General features: G+C 43.2%; 1 protein-coding gene across 1 annotated transcript in view; it reads right to left on the bottom strand.

Annotated features, from left to right (window-relative positions):
- CEP135 (centrosomal protein 135) overlaps positions 1 to 21,834 on the bottom strand; it is a 2,183,066-nt gene that overhangs the window by 754,759 nt on the left and 1,406,473 nt on the right. The window contains 1 exon segment of the mRNA XM_044062480.1: positions 11,143 to 11,311. Within this exon segment, the coding sequence (XP_043918415.1) occupies positions 11,143 to 11,311 (169 nt within the window).

The following is a 21,834-nucleotide window of genomic DNA, read 5'->3' as shown; positions in this document are numbered from 1 at the left end:
AAGAGTGAAAGGTCGAGAATCGGTCTCAAGTCCCCCGTCTTTTTTGGCACCAGAAAGAACCTGGAGTAAAACCCTAATCAGAGTTGATCTGGGGGGGACGGGCTGGATGGCTCTTTTTTCTAGCAGCTGCTGAATTTCTGCAGCTGCCGCCTCCCTCTGATCGGGTGGTACATCAGGGAGGATTTTGAGTCTGGGGACATGGTGCAGTGGGATTTTGTAACCTCTGGATATGATACGAAGCACCCAGCGATCTGACGTAATGGACTGCCAAGCCGCCAGGTGCTTTGAGAAGCACCCCCCCGACTGCCTCCAGAGTGGAGCAGTCGGGGAACCCCTCAGGGCTGCTGCATGAGCCGATCAGAGAAAGTTTCTCTGGACCCAAAATTTCTCGGGGCCCCTCTGCCTCTAGGGCGGCGTCCTCCCTGTCCTCCTCTGCCACAGAAGGACTGGTTGTCCTGAGCAGGATGGGAATGTTGCGATTTCCAGAACCACATCTTCTTCTGTCCCTTTTGGTTCTTGGAGAAGGACCTCTGGGGAGCAGAGAAGCGGACTTCGACGGCAGACAACGTTTTCCCGTCCTTTTCACTCTGGACAAGTGTCTCGCGAACGGTCTTGCCAAATAAGGCAGAACCATCAAAGAGGGCATTCGCAAAGGACGCCTTAAAGGACTCCACGAAGTCACAATGTTGGAGCCAGGCCTGACGTCTCATGACTAGACCCGCTCCGCTGGCTCTAGCGGCTCCCTCTGTGGCGTGGGACAAAAGCCGCATAGAGGTATTTGAAACTGATCTTAGAGTGGCCATACGAGTGGAGTACAACTGCTTGTCCTCTGCCGACATGGACTCTGGGGGGGGAAGCAGCATATTTTTTGATAAGATCTCGCTGCATCCTGAGGACATGTGCCATGTAGTTCAGGGACCTTACTGAGAAGGTCGCTGAACTAAATACCCGCTTCCCGAGGCAATCCATCGAGCGGGACTCCTTGCTCGGTGGATGGACAGAGGGGCTCTCCTGAGCTAATTCCCTCTTCGTGGCTGCCGCCATCAACATGGCATCTACGGGGGGACGCTTGCTCCAATGGGACCGGTCTGCAGGGGGACTCAAAATTCTATCCGGGCATTTGGGGACTGGCTCCAGTGTCCGGCTCCTTCCACGCCCTGGTGGTGATAAGGTCCACCAGGGGGTCTGCCGGAGGGGACACCCAAGAGGTAGACGGGCCTGCTTCGAATGCCTCCAGGAACACGGACTCGTCGGAGGAAGCCTTGGGGGCAGACCCCCCCCTTATCCTTTGCATTTTCATGATGTCTCCAAAGGAGACATCCTCGGGGGGTGACCTCGGGGAGCCTTCCCCTTCATCCAAGTCCGTGTCCTCTGTTAAGGACTCGGGGGAGTCCACGTGTCTCCTCTTACACTTATGCTTACGAGCTGTCCCTGTGGCCGGGTGATGGAAGCCTGACTCAGCAGAGAGGGAGTGCAGGGTGGAGCCGATGCAAGGACCGGGGGTCCGGATGCTCTTAACAGAGCCCTCTCCACTATATCGAAGGCCGAGGGGGAGCCGATCTCCCTGGGATCCAAAAGCCGGCTCCCACTCGGATCCGATGAAGGGATCGGAACCGGCGCAGAGGCCACCAGATCCGAAGGACCCGTGTGCTCCGACCTGGATGGAGCCGAAGGCACACAATCTCTCGGATCCGAAGCTCGGCCCACGGCTCTGAGAGGTCGGATCCGACAGACTCGAGGGCAGGGTCGGATCCGAAGTAACCAGTACTGTCGGCGCCGACCCACCACCGGTTCCAATGTTGCCAGGCTCCGAGCGCTCCGAACCTGGGAAGCGGGTCGGAGAAGGAGCTATCGGGGCAAAAAAAGGTGTCGAGCTCCCCCCCCCCCCCAAAGGGGGGGGGCAAGAGCACTCCCATCTGCAGCTGGGCCTAGATGAACCTACTCATCATCCAGTCCAAGTCTGCATCAGAAAGACTATAAGTAGATATTGACAAGGCCACCGAGGCGGACCGGGAATGCCGCCTCGATGACCTCGACGGAGATCGGGGCTCCTCCTCTCGGGTCCCGGGGAAAAGCAAGGGGATCGGATCCGAGGAGGAGGGGACCTGGAAGCCGTGGAGGGAGAAGCCCGCTTAGCTGGGGGGGGGGCCAAAGCGGAGGCCTCGGCCCGCCGCTTGTGGTGCTTCTCCTTCCTTTTCTCCCTCCTGGCCTCCCTGTCCTCCAGCACCTTAGTGGGAGTTTGAATCTCGGCCGGGGGAAGGGGGGCAGGAGTGGCCACTACCGAAGGCTGAGGAGGTGCCACGGGAGCGGCGGAGGCCGAAGCCGAATCCGGGGGCAAAAGTCCCACCAGGATCAGCTTCGACCTCCGTTCTTTCAGTGCCCTGGGGTTGAACGCCGCCCAAATGGCACACCCAGAGAACAGGTGTTCAACCCCAAGGCACTGAGTGTGGCCATCTGCCGGTGAAAGCTTATGGCCACACTCGGTGCATTTGGAAAAAATGGGTTTTGGGGCCTCTGACATGATAACAAAAAACTAACGTAAGCTACACAATCACACTAGGCCCCAAAAACACAAGCAACACACACACACTCTACGAACCAGTGAGGGGAGGGATTACACTAAAAATTAAGAAAATATCAAAAGGGAAACCTAAATCCCACACACTGTTTAGTAAACTTAGAAAAACTCTCTAATTTTACGAGATTTTAACCACTTATCTGGTAAATCACCAGGAGCTCAAAATCCAGCTGTCTCTACTAAGAGTGGCAAACTAGATCCGAGGTCAATCAGGGTTGGCAGGGGATTATGGGTGAGGGGAGGAGCTAGGAGCTCGGATCCATAAGCTGTAAAATAAGTTGCCGGCTCGGATCCGAAGTCGGATCCAAGACCCAAAGGTTGCTGACAAATGAAGTCCCTACTTCAGATCAGATATTCCATGTGTTCCTTGGCTATGGAAATGTGAAGGTGGCCATCCTTCAGATCTAGGGTTACAATACAGGCTCCCTGGAAAATAATGAGCAGTAGTTTTTGCAAGGTTAGTATTTTGAACTTTGATATGTGAAGAAACTTGTCAACTTTGCCAAGTCTAAAATTAGTCTCCAGGTGCCAACATTTCTTGAGAACAGGAATAATCTTGTGTAAAACTCTGTGTCCTATTTCCTGTGGGGACTGGTTGAATAGACTCTTGTTGTAGAAGCTTTGTTACAGTTCGGAGAAGTTGTCCCTCTTGGCCTTTTGGGAGCCTTGGCATTCCTAAAAAAAGGGGGGGGGTCCTCCAAACTCCATTAATTAGTCTCTTTCTAGGATATTTAAGACCCGCTGGTACTTGGTGATGACTTTCCATGGTTACATGTAGGAAGATATTTTCCCTGCACGGGGAATTTTTTTTTTGTAGGGAGAAGAGGTGCTGTGGACAATCCCAGCTGCTCTCTGGGGTGCACTAGGTCCTTGGATCCATCAGGTCTAGTAAGCTGAGCAGCTTGCCACTTTCTGCTCTGTTTTGGTCTTTTATCTAGTGGAAGCCTCATTTTTTTCTTTCCTTGAGGCAGTGGCTGGAACTTAGAGAGATAAATCCTGTCATATCTGATATAGGAGACAAAATTCTTTAACTGTTTTAATTTGTTTCCCTTTCTTATCTAGTTTAAGAATGGAACAGCAGTACAAAATAACAGCCCAAGCTTTCCACAAAGCAGTACCATAGCTGTCCTCCGTAATGGTTTAAAAGGCATCTTTACTGGAGTAAAATCACCTGGCAGTTAAGCTCTGTTTAAGAAGTTCACTTTTTCAACAGAGCTTAACTGCCAGATGATTTTACTCCAATAAAGATGCCTTTTAAACCACTACTGAGGACAATTCCGTTTATTGCTTCGCAGAAAGTTCAACTACCATAGCTTGGGCTGTTGCCTTATTCTATTCTTCCATTCTTAATTCTCCTATATGCCGCCATCTGCAGACTTTTGTCCGACATCCTCTCTGCCTTAGCAGTGATCTTTTCCTGTAAAGACATTATGTATTTTAACATATGGAATTGGCAGTTAAGAGCCCTCATAACCAGGGTAGCTGATGTACAAGTCTTTTTACCAAAGCTAGTAAACATTCTGCTTTCACTGTCATTTGGTAAAGGATGTCTGGCAGCACCCTTGAGGACTCCCTTGACAGATTCTATAGACACCACAGAGGTATCTGCATGTGAGTTCTTATGGGTCTAAAGTGTTCATAGAAGCTGTATTACTTCCTAGGAGAGGGAGGAAGGTAATCATGTTGCACACAGATGTCCTCAAAGACATCCTCCAGGACCACTTGCACGGGTGGAAGGCTAAGTGCCTGGGAGACAGCAGGCTCAAGAAGCTCCTATAATGAGTGTGGGCCTAGTTCTCCCAGTTGAATGCCCCCTCATTGTGTGCAGACCTTTCCCCATAGAAAAGTCTGGGGGGAATCATCTAAATCTGATTCAAGGGTGTGAATGATGAGGGATATGTTTTCTGCATAAGCCCGTTCTTCCCCATCTTCAGATTCTAAATACTACTAAGGAGAGACCTCTCTTTCTATTACTCAGAAGAGCTCCTGGAACAAGCACTTGTGGATGGCTGGGCACCCTGGACTTTATTAAATTCATGAAATCCTGGGCCAGCTTAACTAGGTGTGCACCAGTTTGGGTATAGGAGGCTGAAGGCTGAGGCAGCATGAGTTGGGGCAAACCTAGCGGTCCTCTTGGTTTGGGTGTCCAGTGTTTTGGAATCAAAGCCACAGGATGCAGATAGATAGCCATGACCTCTATCAGATTCTTTGGGATTTCCTGGAATATGACTACCAAGGGAACAATGCCCTCTCCCTCAGTTACCAACACTTGAGCATCGGAAGCCAAGGACTTCACAGCAGCCTTGAACCAGACCACTGCCAGTGTGGTACTTGTTGTTGTGGTGTGGCCTGCAGCCATGGTGGCCTCCTGAAGTGTCATGTCACAGGGCTCAAACCTATTCATAGTCAAAACAAGGGGATGCAAAGGCACCACAACTGAGTTGTCAGTGGAAGACCTGGCCGTGGATGCAAAAAACTCTCCAATGTCATGAATACCCTTCTCCTTCAGCTTATCTTTATGTTTCTTAGGAAGGGAGCTACCTAACACTAAGGAAAAGGATGAGGCAGGTGTCAGGTCATAAGACTCAATGTGAGCTGCAAGGACTTCAACCCTACTTTTCAATGTTTTAGAACAAAACTTAGCATAATACTGATAACTAGAAATGTTGTGCTCAGGTCCCAAGCAAAATAAACAATACAAATGAAAATCCTTATGTGGAATTTGCTTCCTACACTTAAATTATTTACTATTGCAGACATTAAACTGAAGGAAACTTCTCCAACAGGGTACTTATCTGACTGGAGAGAACTCAAACATGGAGTAGTGCTTCGGACTACAAGGCTAAGTAGAACTGAAGATGGTGCTGATGGATGTCTGTCTTGTACCCCAACGCCCAGATCTCAGCCCTCTGATGTCTGTCAGCCAAGGATGATGTAAATACTCTGGGTATAGGGCTAGTCACGGGCTTCTGCATGGCAGGAAGACTCCAGGATTAGTACTGCAACAATAATAAAGCATATTATACTACTGAGGAACAGGTCAAGAAGACCATGAACCGACTAATTAAAGAACAAAAGAACCACTGCATATACTTGTTGTCTGTGGTGAATGCTCAACAGTTAAGTAAAAAAAAAAAAAAAAAAGTCTAAGTATAAGTTCAACAGATAGGGACTCTATTTTGTTGAGGTAGATGCCTAAGGCAGTGGATGATAATGAATGCGGTACTGCAGTTGACAATGACTGTCTATTGTCTACAAAGATGTCAGGGAGTTCAGGGTCATTAACTTGTTGGATTTGCTTCAAGATTACAGGATTCTGGATAAATATGAATACAATGCCTCCAGAGAGGCCCCTTTCCTCATCACAGGGTCTGAGCAAGTAACGTAAATTAAACTCTGGTGCAGAGAGAGTGTTACAATTATACTGGTACCAAATTTCGATAGTAGTACAAGTGTGTGTGTGTGCGCGTATGTGTTTTTAAAGGTCATGAATACCTTTAAAGTAAAGCATTTCATTTTATACAGCAAAAACACACAAGGCAGGACTATAACAAGTAGTGTAGTTTTGGTAAGGTAAAAGCAAAATGACAACAAAGTAATAAACAGCATAGTATGATAAAGCACACTAAAATATTTGACAGTGCAGATGCAAAGCAAGGACAGTATAGGTTCATAGGTTGGTACTAGGCTATTAGCCCTAGGGACTATACAAGCCTAGCCATAACAATTCCTTGGCTATTTCTTCCCACAATATTTACTTCCCTGGACCCCTGTCTAGCAGGGTGGCTGACGTGACCCCCGGGGTGAATTTCCTATCTACCAACTGCTGAAAATGAAAAACTGCTAATCCACACCAAAGAATCCTGAGTATACCTGTATCACACACCAGTTGAGTCCAACTAGATCCACAAAAGCAGTATTTATTAAGCTCAAAAATGATAAAACACTTTTCGTTAATCCACAATAGTTTAACTTCATCCAACCAAAGATTGTTGGGTGTGGCAGCTAACAATCCTTTTGCGCTTCAGAGGGAAGGATTGTTGGGTGTGGCAGCTAACAATCCTTTTGTGCTTCAGAGGGAAGGGTTCCTTTTAGGAGTGTTAGCTGCCACACCCAACAATCTTTGGTTGTAGATCATGTGGTGTGACAAGTGGGTTATTTAAACTCTTGCTTCTAAGGAAGTGTGTATCTGATGAAGTTAAATTATTGTGGATTAACGAAAAGTGTCATCATTTTTGAGCTTAATAAATACTGCTTTTGTGGATCTAGTTAGACTCAACTGGTGTCTGACACAGGTCTACTCAGGATTATTTGGTGTGAATTTCCTATCTCCCATCCAATCATCAAGGTTCCTTTTGAAGAGGGCCAAAGAGGTGCTCTGCTTGACATGTATGGGCAGATATTCCAGAGTCTGGGGTGTCCCTGGGTCAGGAACCTATCGCTCCAGCATATTTTGTTCATTGTAATGACAAGGTTTAGATCCCTGGAGCGTGTGTTTCTGAGGGATTGGGATTTCTATAAGTGTAGCATGTCCAACAGCTCTGGGTTTGACATGGCCTTGTATGTTAAGCAGAGATCGCCTCTGAGTAGACAATATGTGACAAAGTATAGGTGGAGTTTTTTTAGACAGTTAGCACAGGGCATCTGCTTTAGGCCTGTGAGAAATTTAGTAAGGTATTTTTGCGGCTTTTCCAGTTGTTGCAGATGTCTTGAGAGGCACATACCAAACGGGGCATTGTATTCTATAATGGGTCTAATGAGGGATGAATACAGTGGGACAATGACCTCCTTTTTTGGATGAAAAGCCCTTAGTGATGAGGTGTGCCACATAGAAGGATTTCCTGACTGTTGTGGCGATGTGGTTATTGATGGTGAGAGCACTGTCCACCTGTGTCCCTAAGTCTCTTATCACACTTTCGGTGTTTATTGTACTGCCACCTATGTGGTAATTCATGGGTACATGTTTTTTTCCCAAAGGGGATAACTATACATTTCTTGGCATTGAGCTTGAGCCCATGGCTCTGGCACCAAGCATCTGTTTCTGCAAGGCCCTTTTGTAGAATATCCACATCGTTTGGGGATTCAATAATGGCTCCCAGTTTGCAGTTATCTGCGAACTTTGTTAGCCAGAGTCCCTTAGTGTTGGCCTGTACTTCAGAGAAGTAGATGCCAAACAAGAGCGGTCCCAGGACTGAACCCTGAGGTACTCCACTTGTCTGGAGTTGGATTTGGAGTCAGCTACTTTTATAGTGTGGGTTCTGTAAGTAAGCCAGTTGGTAACCCATCGAGTGACGTAGGGATTAATGCCCAGCTTAGTAAGTTTATCTATGATTCCAGAGTAAGGGATGGTGTCGAAGGCCTTGGCGAGGTCCAGATAGGCTGTGTGGACCATTATTAAAACAGTTGTACAATGCAGGCAAGGCTGCCAATAATATTAGAATGGCTTAAATGTGTACTTGCTAAAGATACAGCTGTATGCAAGCAGGCAGGGGTGGGACAAATAATGGAGCAGTGCAACCTGCTACAGATACAGTCAATTTATGATCAAAACAGTGTGGCTCAGTGGATAGAAAAGCAAAATGGAGAAGTTTGCTTAGAAGTAGAGAAAGAAAATGTATTCCCTCTTTTTTCATTTTTTTAATATTTTTCCACACGACAGATAACCATCAACCACTGTTCCTCCAATGGACCATTCATTCTCATAGCACTCCAGGGGCTGAGGTGACAGCTAATCAGCACGTAGGCTATTATATTAGACAACAATGAAGGAAGGATGTTTCTTTCCTTGGCCTACAAGGATCCAAGATTGGCATCTCCTTACTGAAACTCTAGACCCACGATAGCTGTGGATGCTTCCATATCTGGTTGCACTACTACTACCATTTGCATCAGCCAGTATGCTTGCTGATAAAGTATTCCTTCCTGGTCTTTCTGGTGATTTTGTGCAATGTCTTTACTGGTGGCAAATGCAATTAAGTCACAGCAACCATCTTCTCCACAAGATGGGCAAGTAGACACTGGGTGTTCAATCCTATCTTTCTGCCCACTGGTTCCTTTAGCCTCCAGTCATGAAAGTAAACCGGATCACAGTCAGAACCTTTCTCCATCTGTGGCATACAGCCAGACACTAGAAAATTACTTTTGATTGGACTTTGATGAGAAGGTTCAGAAAGAATCCTATAAAATGTAGAACTTTAAACTTCTTTAACAGAAAGTGGTTTTGTTTTGTCATCTTACCATTCAGCATTTATGTATGATGAATTACTGAATAAAAATAGCAGATAATATCATCATCTGATTAGGCAGCATATGCCAGGTTCTGAAAAACGTGACAAAGATTCATTAAAGGACAATGAGAGGCATAAAATGAAAAAAAATCTTGTCATGAAGTTCTACACAATCCAAACTTGCCACCAGCAAAAGAACTGTTTATTACTGATTTTATTTATTTATTCTAAAACTGAATGCCCTCATGGGGGCAGACATCCTGATGTGACATTACTTCTTTCTCCAAATGCTATTTTATGCCCAAAACACAATTAAGGAGCACAGTTAATGAGACAACTTTTTATAGTCTCATGTCAGATTACATTTCCATTCACTCAAAGTAAAAGAAGGGAAAACACTGCAATGTCTGGAAATCCTCAGTAAATTGTCAATGTCTGGTTTGCAGTGATACCTTTGTTTACTACACATGCATTACACAATCTTTAAAAAGTTCTTAAAGAAATGACGAGTAGTAGCAGAGATAACATATGACAGCTTTACACCAGTCTTTATCCCATCTTCTTTTCCTGAGTTAAGAGTATCATAATTATGACTTGCAAAGTTCAGTTAATTACCAAATTGGCTGCAACAGGTTCTTCATCTTCAGAGAATAAAATTAAAGATCTGTGAAGTCCCACAACTGTAGTAAGCTTATGGGCCCCGAGGGAGGGGGCAGAAAGAATGTGCAGCAGCAAATGACATTAAACAGTAAGAGCTGTTTAGTTTTGGCCTGAAAAGCTTTATGACCAAAATGTGAAAGGGATGCAACAGTAATGTAGATAAATCCCTAAAAAAAGTATCATTAGACTTTGCATTTCATTCAGTTCCAATATAGTATGCACTGAGGAAGCTGCCCAGGGTATAAATGTCACAAAGATGAAGAGACTGCTAAGCTTTTTTTTTTAAGTGTGTGTAAAATATGGGCATCATTCTGCACAAAACAATATACCCTAGGGATAGAAAATAATGTGTTTAGTGTGTAGCTGTTCCTAAGTATGATTGCTAACAAACCAGAAGATTGCTCACATTTGGATAACAAAGGAAGAACAGCATGATTAATACTAGTAACTAAATTAAGCTGTAACCCAAGAGTCTGACATTTTTTTGGATGGTACTTGAAATAAGATACTAAACAGAGGAAATTTTAAGCCTTCATTTTGCTTAGCTGCTACAAGTTATGAATATTCTAGTCTACTGGATTTTGGGTACCACCAAATTCTGTTAGTTATTTCTCTGTATATTATGAAAGCTAGATGTGTCTGTCACAATAAAAATTTGAGGTGGGAAACATTTTAGGAAAACAATCAATATAACAGATGATTTAATACATCTAATGGAGGCATCTGCAATTTAATTTAACTTTAGTTTACAGTTAGAAACACAAGCAAAATTATGTTTTCTACAATAACTATAACGTCTGTGCTAGGACATGAACAGTCAAATGTACATTGTTGGGAAAGGCTTTAATTTATGTTGTATTAATGTAAATATTAAAAAAAAACTGACTGTAGAAGCTTCAAGGAATAACTGAAAAAAGTTTGAGATAAATTAAACAGTTAAGAGGATAATGGACAAGTTCCCAGTTAACACTGACTGGATTAGAGTTAATTTCAGTTATAAAAACAGCTATTTGTTGAAGACTTTGAATATAATAGTCTCACTGCTTTGATAAACTGACACACAAATTTGTACTTTTCAAAAAATCTAAATAAATACTGACACTATCACAATCAAACGTTTTCCAAGAGTAAACTGTTATGGCAAAAAAATAAATAAATAAAAAAAATCAGCAGTCTAACTTTTATGGTTTCTAAGTGGTGCCGCGGTTAGCATTGCCACCTCACAAAAAGAGGTTCTCCGGTTCGATTCTTGGCTGGGGTGCCTTCTGTGCTGAGTCTGCATGTCCTCCCTGTGGTCGCGTGGGTTTCCTCCAGGTGCTACGGTTTCCTCCCACATCCCAAAGACATGATATAGTTGGATTGGACACTCTAAATTGGCCCTAGGTGTGAGTGTGTGCCTTCTGTGGAAGGTTGGGTGCCGGGCTGGCAACTCGACATGGTAAAACTCCACTGCCAATCATGATCGGACAGGTGATCCGCTGTGGTGACCCCTAACCGGGAAAAAGTCAGAAGAAGAAGCTAAATGCACACCACACCTTTGCCCTTGAATCTAAGAAGACTGTTATGCAAGACAGCTACATTATCTATAATGAGTAATCCAAACGTAAAAAATGTAAAAACTGAAGCAGGGTAAATGAAATACATAATACAGAAGTATTTTTAGAATAGCACTCATACCTGGTTCTCTCTTGTCATAGTAGCAAGATCATCTTGTAGCCTCCTATTTTCCCTAAGGGAAATATCTCTTGTCCGTCCCACTTCGTTAAGCTCCTGATGAGCAGAATCAAGTTGGCGGCGCAGACTAGCCAGCTCACGATCCCGGGTGCTCAGAGTATCCTGAATCTGTCTAAATATTTAAAGTTAAGATCAAACAAAAACTTCATTTCAGAGATAAAATCAGAGAACTATACCTCTCAACTTACTAAGTTAAGCATGTGATCAACTGCATGCTATATTTGACAGACTGATTTAAGTAAGCTATGATCAGATATTCCAAAACACTGAGAAGTCACTATTCTGCAATCATGTAATCTTGACTTTTAAACAAATTAATGTTTCAGAACATGTTCCCATCATAAATAACATTTTAGGAGTCTTATTCTGAGAAAACAATTACAAGTTTAGTTTTAGTTTTGAGGATTTGCAATCACAGTATATCACAAATCAAATGCATTCAGAAAGTCCAGAGTTTTTTTTTTTTTGTTTTTTTTTTTTTTTTTAACAAGTTCATGAAATTTACATGCCTGACATGGTAACATACAAACCAGAAATGGATGCATCCCAAGTTGATTCACTCTGTTCATTTCTGTGCTTAATGCATAATACAAAATCCACTCAAGCACTACAGTCGTTATCATATAGGTTCATACTAGGCTATCTGCCCTAGGGCATTTATAAGCCTAGCCAGAGTGTGTTTGGCTTTTGCCACCCATTTTAAATGAATTTTGCTATGCCCTTTTTCGAGGTTAGTATACTGTGCCTCTGTCTAACAGTGACACATAAGTGATACCCGGGGTAAACCTACGATCTCCCATCCACTCATCAAGATTCCTCTTGAAGAGAGTCAATGAGGGACTCTGCCTAACCTGGACTGGGATTTTATTCCAGAGTGAAGGGAGCCTATGGGTTATGAATCTGTCCCTCCAGCATGTCCTATTTATTTCAGTGCTGAGGTTCAAGTCTCTCGAGCGCGTAGCTCGATGGGATTTGGATTTTCTGAGGTGCAGCATGTCCATTAATTCAGGGTTGGACATGGCTTTATACGTCAGGCACAGATCGCCTCTGAGCAGGCGGTATGCCACTGAGTAGAGCTGGAGTTTCTTTAACCGGGCAGCATATGGCACCTGTTTGAGCCCTTTGAACCTCTTGGTGAGGTACTTTTGGGGTCTTTCCAGTTGCTGCAGGTGTCTGGCAAGATACATGCCAAAAGGGGCATTGTACTCAATTATGGGCCTGATGACGGATGAGTAAAGAGGCACAATGACCTCCCCTGATCTAGATGTGAATCCCTTCATGATTAGGTGGGCTATATAAAATGTTTTTCTAACCACTTTGGCCACTTGGTTTTCAAATGCGAGATTGCTATCAACTTGGGTCCCCAGGTCCCTAATTACTTCTTCCGTACTTAATGGATTACCACCTATGTGGTAATTTGTGGGCACTTTGTTTTTGCCAAAGGGGATGACTATACACTTTTTGGCGTTTAGCTTGAGGCCATGGCTCTGGCACCAGTTGTCTGTTTCTATGAGGCCCTTTTGTAGGATGCTTGTGTCGGCTGGAGGGTAGATTATGGCGCCTAATTTGCAGTCATCTGCGAACTTGGTCAGCCACAGTCCTTCCGTGTTGGCCTGTACCTTCGAGAAATATATACCGAACAAGAGAGGTCCAAGGACTGAGCCTTGTGGGATGCCACATGTAACTAGTTTGGAGTCTGACATGGCTCCAGCAATTCTAACCATGTGGGTTCTGTCCTTGAGCCAGTTTGCAACACATCGTGACATAGGGGTTTATATTTAAGCTGGTGAGCTTATCTATAATGCCCGAGTGGGGTATTGTATTGAAGGCTTTTGCGAGGTCCAGGTAGGCTGTGTGGTCCACCTTTCCCTCGTCAATGGCCTTGGTGACTGTTTCAAAGAAATCAACCAGGTTTAAGAGGCAAGATCTGCCCTTAACAAAGCCGAACTGGGTAGGATCCAGTGTCTGTAGGTCCCCAATATCTTTATTTATGAGATCCATGATGATCCTCTCCATAGCTTTGCAGACCAAGATAGTCAGGCTTATGGGGCGATAGTTTCCAGGATCCGTTGAGGCACCACCTTTGTGGAGAGGGACCACTGTTGCTGTACATCACTCTTTGGGCACATATCCTGTAGTAAGGCTGAGACTGAACAGTATTTTTTTGTTTGGGTTTAGCTCTTCTTGGAGTTCATGTAGGATGCAGCCCAGGACACCGTCTGGTCCCACTGATGCTGTGTTTTTTGCTTTGGAGAGGGCAGCTCTTACCTGAGCATCTGAGATGTCAGGGGGGCAGCACTCTGCTGGGATAGATATTTGCCCTTTTGGTGGGGGGGGGGGGGGGGGGGGAATTTGCGCTGAACCTGTCAGTTAGGATGTTGGCAATGTCTGTGGGTTCGGTGTATTTTTTGTCATTTTGGACTAATTCAGAGTATATCTGGGAATTCCCACCCAGGTTCCTAACATAACTAAAGAAAGCCTTGTGATTATCCTTAATGTCCTGTGCAATTTTTCTCTCGAAGCTGGCCTTAGACAATTTTATGAGTGCCCATAGTTTTTTGCTAATACTGATTAGAGATGCCTTCCTTTTTTGGGATTTTGCTCTATCATGTAGTAGCTTCCTCCTTCTATTGTATAGTTTATGGCTGGGGTCCACCAGACAGGACGCCTGCCTTTGGAGGATTGGGTCTTGGTTTTATTTGGGATTGCATGAGCCATGCATTCCCAAAGTTGTTCATAGAATGCGTTTATAACTGATTCTGCGGTCTGGGCTGTATTTTCCACAGGCCCGGGGGCTTTGAAGGATTCCACCTCAGTTTTAAAGAGTGTGAAATTTGCTTTAGAGAAGTTTTTCACTGTGGTTTTCTGGGCAGGGGGTGGGGTCGGGAAGTGAATATCCAGTGAGATTAGTTTATGGTCTGATCTTACCAGTGAGGGATACACTTCTGGTCTGGAGCATAGAGCCCCCATGTTGGTGATGATCAGGTCCAGTATGTTTTCCCCTCTTGTGGGAGTGGTAACGAGTTGTTCCATAGCATTTGAGTTTATAAATTCTAGGAACCTTTGGGCTAGGGTGTTGGAGCTAGAGTGATGCTCCCAGTCTATGTTTGGGTAGTTGAAGTCACCCAATATAATGGTGTTTGGAGAGACCTTCATATTCTCCAGTGTTCTCAGGAAAGCCGAGTGGAGTTCCTGGGTTTGGATGGGTGGTCTGTAGCAGGCTATAAACTGGAAGGCAGTTTTACCCACTGTTAGTTGCACATGGATAGTCTCTGATGCTTCGTGCTGTGCCACCAACCTGGAGGTGTGGGTATCTTTGACGAATATTGATAGTCCCCCTCCTTTTGTGGTTCGGTCCAAGTTTTGGGGTCGAAAAGCATGGTATGAGGTATAACCTGGTAGTACTGGAGTGCTCTCGGGAGCCTTGAACCAGGTTTCTGTTACTGCACAGATATCGATGTTCTCCATGCTAAGGAGAGTTTCAAGTGCATGCATCTTGAGGTTTAGACTTCTGGCGTTGAGTAGCATTACTCTTAGTTTCTTATCCCTTGTGATACCTATGGAGGTGGGTTTGTCTTTTGAGTCTTGCCTAAAAAAGGCACTAAGGGGGTGGCAAGAGCCTTTGCCAATATCCGAAAGCCCAGGGGTGACAGGTGCAAGCCGTCCCTAGCGAAGCATCGTGGCTTGTCGAGCATGTCATCCCAGGCTGACAGGCATTGATCCCTTTGAATGACACCAATACTTAAGCCAATTGTTGAAATTGATCATCTTGTCTTCATATTGTGGCATCATTCTTGGTGAGGGTAAGATGCTACTCAAGGTCAGGGTCATACGGGCCTGGGCTACATGCTCAGAGAGCTCCTCTATGTCTCTTTTCATGTAGTCCAGGGAGGTACGTCTCAGGTCATTCACACCAGCATGGACAATGACTGAGTCATATTTGTACTTGCCTTGGAGTGACCTGAGTGCTTGTGTTATGTGGCGGATCCTAGCGCCCAACAGGCAGCTCACCGTGACCCTCTCCTTGTTCAGCCAGGTGAGCGGGATGTCAGTGTGCCTGACAATAGAGTCACCTATTACAAGTGTATCAGGTGTGTTGTTTAGCCTTAAGGGCTGTGACTGTTTGGCACACTGACTTTGTGAGCTATGTGTTGCATGTGTTTTGTTTTGGGGTAGCGGTTGCTTGGGTGTCTGCTTTGGAGGTCTCTGCTGCTTAGGCAGATTTTTATTTAGAGCCTCCGCGTATGTTTTTGTGTGTTTATGTGTTTGGTTTGCTGTCGTGGTAGGTCTATGTGAGACTGGAATTGTAGTGAGTGTGGTTTCCTTCTTCTCCTGACTGGTTACGCCAGTACTGAGTTGCGAGAGGTTAGCCTCCAGTTTGGCTATATGGTTGCATCTCTCACATGTGTTGGAATTTGTTGGGAGGAGGAGAGGGCTGTCTGTGTACATGAGGCAGTTGTAACATTGCCTCAAGATTCCCAGATTCACCAGCTGGACCGGAGAGGAGATTGACAACTGACCTTTGGACATGCTAGAATTGTATTCAATATGCAGACGACTCTGCCATAATCTGCTCAGCCTCCTCTCAAACTGAACTTCATAATCTTACTCAAAAAGCTTTCAGCACTGTAGAACAATGGTTCTCACACCGCTGCCTCCTCTTAAACCCCAAGAAAACTAAACTACTACTGTTTACACCAACCCCGAAAGTCCACCTCTTTCCATTTCAATCTCACTTCTAACAACGGTACTCTTATCACTCCTGAACCAACCACTAAACTGCTAGGAATAACAATAGACAACAATCTTAACTTTGACACTCATATAAACACCACAATAAAATTAGTTAAAAAACTAGGATCCCTTTACAGAATTAAACCCTATCTTACACCAGAAGCTAGGACCACTATAGCCAGAACTCACCTAACCTCCACTCTCCTCTATGCTTCTCCTATATACACTAATCTCTCTAAAAACAACCTCAATAAACTAGCAACATCCTATAACAATATTGCTAGATTTGCAACAGGCTCTCCTTTTAGAACCCATCACTGCCTACACTTACGACATCAAAACTGGCTAGAACTACTTAACCAGCTCCAACTTCACCAGCTTACAATAATCCACAAGACCCTGTATCAACCTAGCAACACCCCAATACTCTCTACCCTAATTACACCTTATAATAATCTCAAAAATCTACGCTCCTCAAACAAACTACTGATCAATACTACTAAACCCAACAACTCAGCAGGTGAATCCTTATTCTCGAACACTGTTGGAAAAATATGGAATAAACTACCATCAGAAATCACTTCTCAGTCTTCTCTCTCACTTTTTAAAAAGAACCTAAAACTATACTTCAATAAACACTGGCTATGCTCCTGTACTAACCCAGACTAATTATTTTCCTATCCTCTATACCAAACCCTACATCCTTTCTTTTCTTCCATTTACATATTCTTTAAAATACTATTATACAACATATATGTATCTTGCACCTGATCATGTAATCACTAAGTGTTTTGCAATTTGTATGTACCTGTGGGTGGGGGGATAATAAAATAAAAAAAAAAATATATATATATATATATATATATATATTTTTTTTATTATAATTAGCTTTTGTAATACTTGCTGTTTTATAATATCTGTAATAACTTCTGTTTTAACTATGTATGATTTCTTGGAGCTTTTCTCCCCGGGCCTCTACTGAAAATGGACATGTATCCAGCTAGACTAGCCCGGTCAACAAATGTAAAATAAAATAAATAAATAAATAAATAAAAATATTGGGAATTCCTTTATAATTGAAAAAAAGGGCCAATGGGAACAAGGTACTCAAGGGGAGTTTGTGAGGGTGTAGTGCTTTTAATTTTTTAGTGCTGACTTATATAATTGCTTTAGTGAACAAGTGCCAGGCCTTAGAGTAGGAATAGGGTGTTTATTATGAGAACTAGATCAGTTCTAAGGGAAAAAGTGAAGAGCAGACTTTGTGGAGCCGAGAATGGTTTAAACCCAATTAAGCGAAGCTGCGCTATGCGCCAAAGCGGGTTTTATACAGGGGGACTTGAAAGAGCTAGAAATTGGCCCAAAACGGCCAATAGACTACCAGATTCTTGTGCTGGGAACACTCCTCCAGGGATAGTTAGGCTGCTCTAAGCTCCCCACTGCCACGGGTGAAGAAAGAAGCCTCCCTTTATCCAAGAAAGGAAATGGGCAACACAGGAACTTTCCAAAAGTCCAGAATACAGCAGAGCCTGTATTTGGACTACTCTATGTCAGGAAAGTTGGGAAACAAGGATAATGTTTTTGTTTTTTTTTCTTTTTTGCAACAACAAAAACATTTCTAAAGAACTGTCTGCACTGCATTTACAATGGCAGTCTTCACTCTTACTCTTTGCATATGCCTACACTCAAACATACAATGCCCTTTTGACAGGTGTTTGTTTCCCTAAGTCCAGGATAAAGTGTATGTATTCCTTTAATGTTCCATGCATCAAGCTTTTTCAAATGAGGAACCACCTAGCAAAAGAAATATACAAGAGATTAATGTTACCCAGAAGGGGAGAGGATAATGGTGAAAAGAAAATCCACCACAGATGGTCCTCTTCAAGTTCATGTAATATTGTGACTGATTACATATCTGTAATATTTACTGCACTGGTTCCTGTGCAGCGGTTTAATACGAGAGAAAAAACAAACAGCAGGGATAAATTGCTAAGAGATATGAATAGCTATAATCAGGGATAGGTTACATTTAAAGAACTATGTTTTAGAAACATGGAATGTCTCTGTAAGGCACACTGACACTCTAGTTCCCTCTTCTGCAGACTATTACAAGCCTAGCCAATAACCCCCCTTGTCAGAATCAAACCCTGTAGCTTTTATCCATGAGGTAAAGACCTTAACCGTTATGCCAATCCCTCCCCAACTTGTGATATCTGCAAAGGTTTTCTGTGGGATTTGAACCCTTCATAGCACATATCCATTAAATGGAGGTCTAAACACAACAGTATCATGACAATGAAGTCACATCAATGCTTATGACAGATGAGTATGAAACTGAGTGAAATATTTGGCATCTATTCCAGTATACTGTCCTCTGAATGCATCAGTCAAATATATCATTGCCCACTGCTGAGAAAACAATGCAGAGTTTAAGCCAATGAAGAGAGTTTGAATGGCCAAAGACTGCCCTCTCTCCTTAAAGCAAGCATACAAGGAACTAGGATTTTTTTTAATCAGGAAGCTATCTGTAGCTTAAAATGCCAAACACCCACACTGCAGTTCTACAATGCCAATATAGATATTCTTAACAAGAGTACGTATACTACAGCAAACAATCAATGAACATGTACTCACAAGTCAAAAAAATTTTCAAAGGACTTGCTAAGGATGGTTGCAAAGGAAAATAAAGGATAACCATGCTCCTAAATGGAAGGGGTTCTCATCATGACAGAAGGGGACCAACATGTGAAGCATCTCTAACTCAAGAGTGGTAGCTTTGCAATCACAACAGCAAATGACACATTGCAACAGTCTCATCTAGAAGTGCACTAAATGTACTATGAAATTAGAAATTCAGATGAAGCCCAACATGAGAAAGAGCACTCTTACCTGAATCACCCAATGATGGCCACCATTCGACATTTTCAAAGACCATAGCTAGCAAATGCAATGGAAGAAAGGCATACAAGAACTATTTCCTCCATCTAAGGAGGAACATGTCTATTTGTCTAATCATTTCTGCACTTTTGTTGACAGCAGAAATTGAAAGAGAATGTATTGTTCCTTTCTGGAAATAGATCAAACTCCAGGGTACCCTGTGTCTAGAAGAATCTCTGGATACAAATCTAGTACACATACCTTTCAAACACTTAGAGCAAAATGTCTGGACAAAGCTATGAATAATGGGGGGACAAGGGCACAAAAATAGAGAGATTTTTAAATATTGCTCTTACAAATTTAGAAAGTTGATAGAACAGGTTTTACATTAGCATGGATTTTCTGAAGGGTATGAAGTGTGAATCTCAAATGTCTGTCATTATTTTCTGATTTCAGTCTTAAGTAATTTGCCAGAAAAATACAATTTTGTTAAAAACTGATCAAAAATATGAGGCAAAAATCTGGACATTCTGTAAAAATCTGTACAGTTGGGAGGTATGGTAGCATATATGATATTTTTTTATGTGCTAATGCTTAGTTACAGGGAACTGCATGTCATCTGATATACATTTTTTTCCAGAAGACAGTCTGAATAAAATCCTCATAAAAGCTAGAAATTCACACTAGAGTGTGTCTGTTGTTTACAAAATATTCTGACAGGCATCATAAATCACGTGGCATCAGACTGGAAAAATCTGCAAAAGTGAAGGTCTGTATTTGTTTTCTGAAGTGTGTGTTTGGAAATACAGAAGCATAGTTAGCTAATCGCTGCTGGCGTAGAAGGATAAAGCTCTGACCTATGCGACCCAGGTTCAATTAACAGCTTAGCCATCTACTGGAAATTGATGTTGGAAGATGGATGTCCCATCCTGGAGGAGGTAGGGGCAGATTCAGGTTGTCCAGGGGCACAATTCCTTAAGGAACGTGGTGATACAAAGAAAGACTCAGGCGGTGGGTGTTCAGACATTAAGCCACACTGCTGGTAGACTTCAGTATGAATCCACAGGACAAGGGAATGTACCATGATCCCCGTGGTGAAGCGGACTATCTGCCTCCTTGCCCAAAGACTATCTTAGGACATACCACATACATCCTTCACTGCTGGGAAGATGGTAAGAATAGCCATAGTTTAAAATGTCAAAACACAGACTGCATAGCTGCTTGGGTGATGGCCCTTCTGGACATATTGTGCCTTTAGAATAAATGGACTCAACTCCAACTCAGAGACACTTGATGGTTGACAGGCAAAGGAGCAGAAAGAACTTAGAAGTATAACCAGCAGTGGCAAAATGCTCTAACTGTAATGATCCAGAATTCTCTCAATGCAAATATATTAAGCAGAAAACCTGAAGTTTTGGATTAGAAATTTGGTGTGTTCCTCGATGCAAGTGGAACATTCAAGAAACCTGATAATGTCCGGTTGACCATGTTTCTGCATGATGCATGGGAAGGCACCCTTTTGGTATCTAACTCTTACTTTTCCTGAAAGGATGTGAGATGAAGCAACACAAATTAAAAAGAAGTTCAGGAGTCAGACAACCTTGAAGGAACTCAACATGTATTCATCATACAATCTTTAATACGGCTCCACACAGAAAATTTGAGACTTGATCCTGCGAGTCCTGACACTTCAAAAATAATCCACAGTTTACAAAAAACATAGAATGATGAAATTTCCCATTACAGCTTTAAATCATTTTTACAGGGAGCTGGAACCCCCTGCAAACCAAGATACACGAGCTGTGTGCTCACAAACCTGTAACTTTATAACTCCAAGATCACTATACATCAGAATAGGGTAAATACCCCAGGAAACATTAATATCAGAATGTGAATATATATCACACCTCACACATTTGAACTTTCAGTTTAGCTGCTCCAAGGACTGAAACCATAGTCTGCTGGATGTCAACAAGCACTCCTTTATAGGTTCATAGGTTAGTACTAAGCTAACTGCCCTTGTGAGCTATTTTAAGCTTAGCCAATTATCCCTTGTGAGACTCAAACCCTGCACCTTGTGTTTGTAAGGCAAACACCTTAACCATTAGGCCAGCCACCCACCCAACCTCATGCAAAAGGTCCTACAAAGACTGCAGTTGCTTATGTTACTGAAAAATACAGTCAGAGATGGACTTCAGTAAGTGTCATTAATTATTAATAAGACAGAAAATAAACAGACATCAAATATGTCCCCATAATGCTAGATTTGTACTGTATTCTTCCATCCATCACAACCTGTAGGTATGTTGGATCTGATCAGATCTGAAGCTGGTCTCTCAGAATCTTCAGCTACGAAGTTCCACTTCCTGCTCTTGCAAAATGCCCTGCATACTCAACTCTCCTTCAACTGAGTTTGCCCTATCATACTAGATTCATACAGACAGGATCCCCCTAAGAGGAACAAAGAACAGACCACAGGATCTCAAAGATTTCAGACTGATCTGCAAGGTCTGCTAGAAGCCACAAATAGCAATAACAATTTGGCACAGGGACGGATGCTTGAGATGAATGGAAGACAACACAGATTTATCGTTATGGTAAGTACATTACTATTGTATCTGATGTTGTCTTTGCCGTGCGTCTCAACTTGTGGGTTAGAGTCCCCAGCCCAACAGTTGGGTGGTACTAGGAGAGAACATTCTGCAAAACAGTGGAGCCAAAAAAGGACCTGGATCAAGACTGAATTTCTAGCTTATAATGGGAGACAAAAGTGCGAGTATTAGACTACTTAGCTAGTGCACAAATCTCTCCAAAGAAGCAAGTCTAAAAAGGCTGTTTAAGTAGCAATCTCTGTAGCAGAATGAACTTTAGGACGGGAGGGAAGAGGAAGGCCTTTCAGGGAATAAAAAAAATAATATAAACATATTAGTCATAGAAGACTCCATTGCGAGACACACATATGTGCCCCTCACCAGGCTGGATAAGGAGACAGTCACTGATAGTTGTTTGTCAGGTGCCAGAATCCAC

Source organism: Protopterus annectens, chromosome 2.part1 (assembly GCF_019279795.1).
Source record: "Protopterus annectens isolate FY-2018-M chromosome 2.part1, PAN1.0, whole genome shotgun sequence".
Classification (NCBI taxonomy): Eukaryota; Metazoa; Chordata; order Ceratodontiformes; family Protopteridae; genus Protopterus; species Protopterus annectens.
The sequence above is the reverse complement of the archived record's forward strand: the minus strand, read 5'-3'. Positions and strand labels throughout refer to the sequence as shown.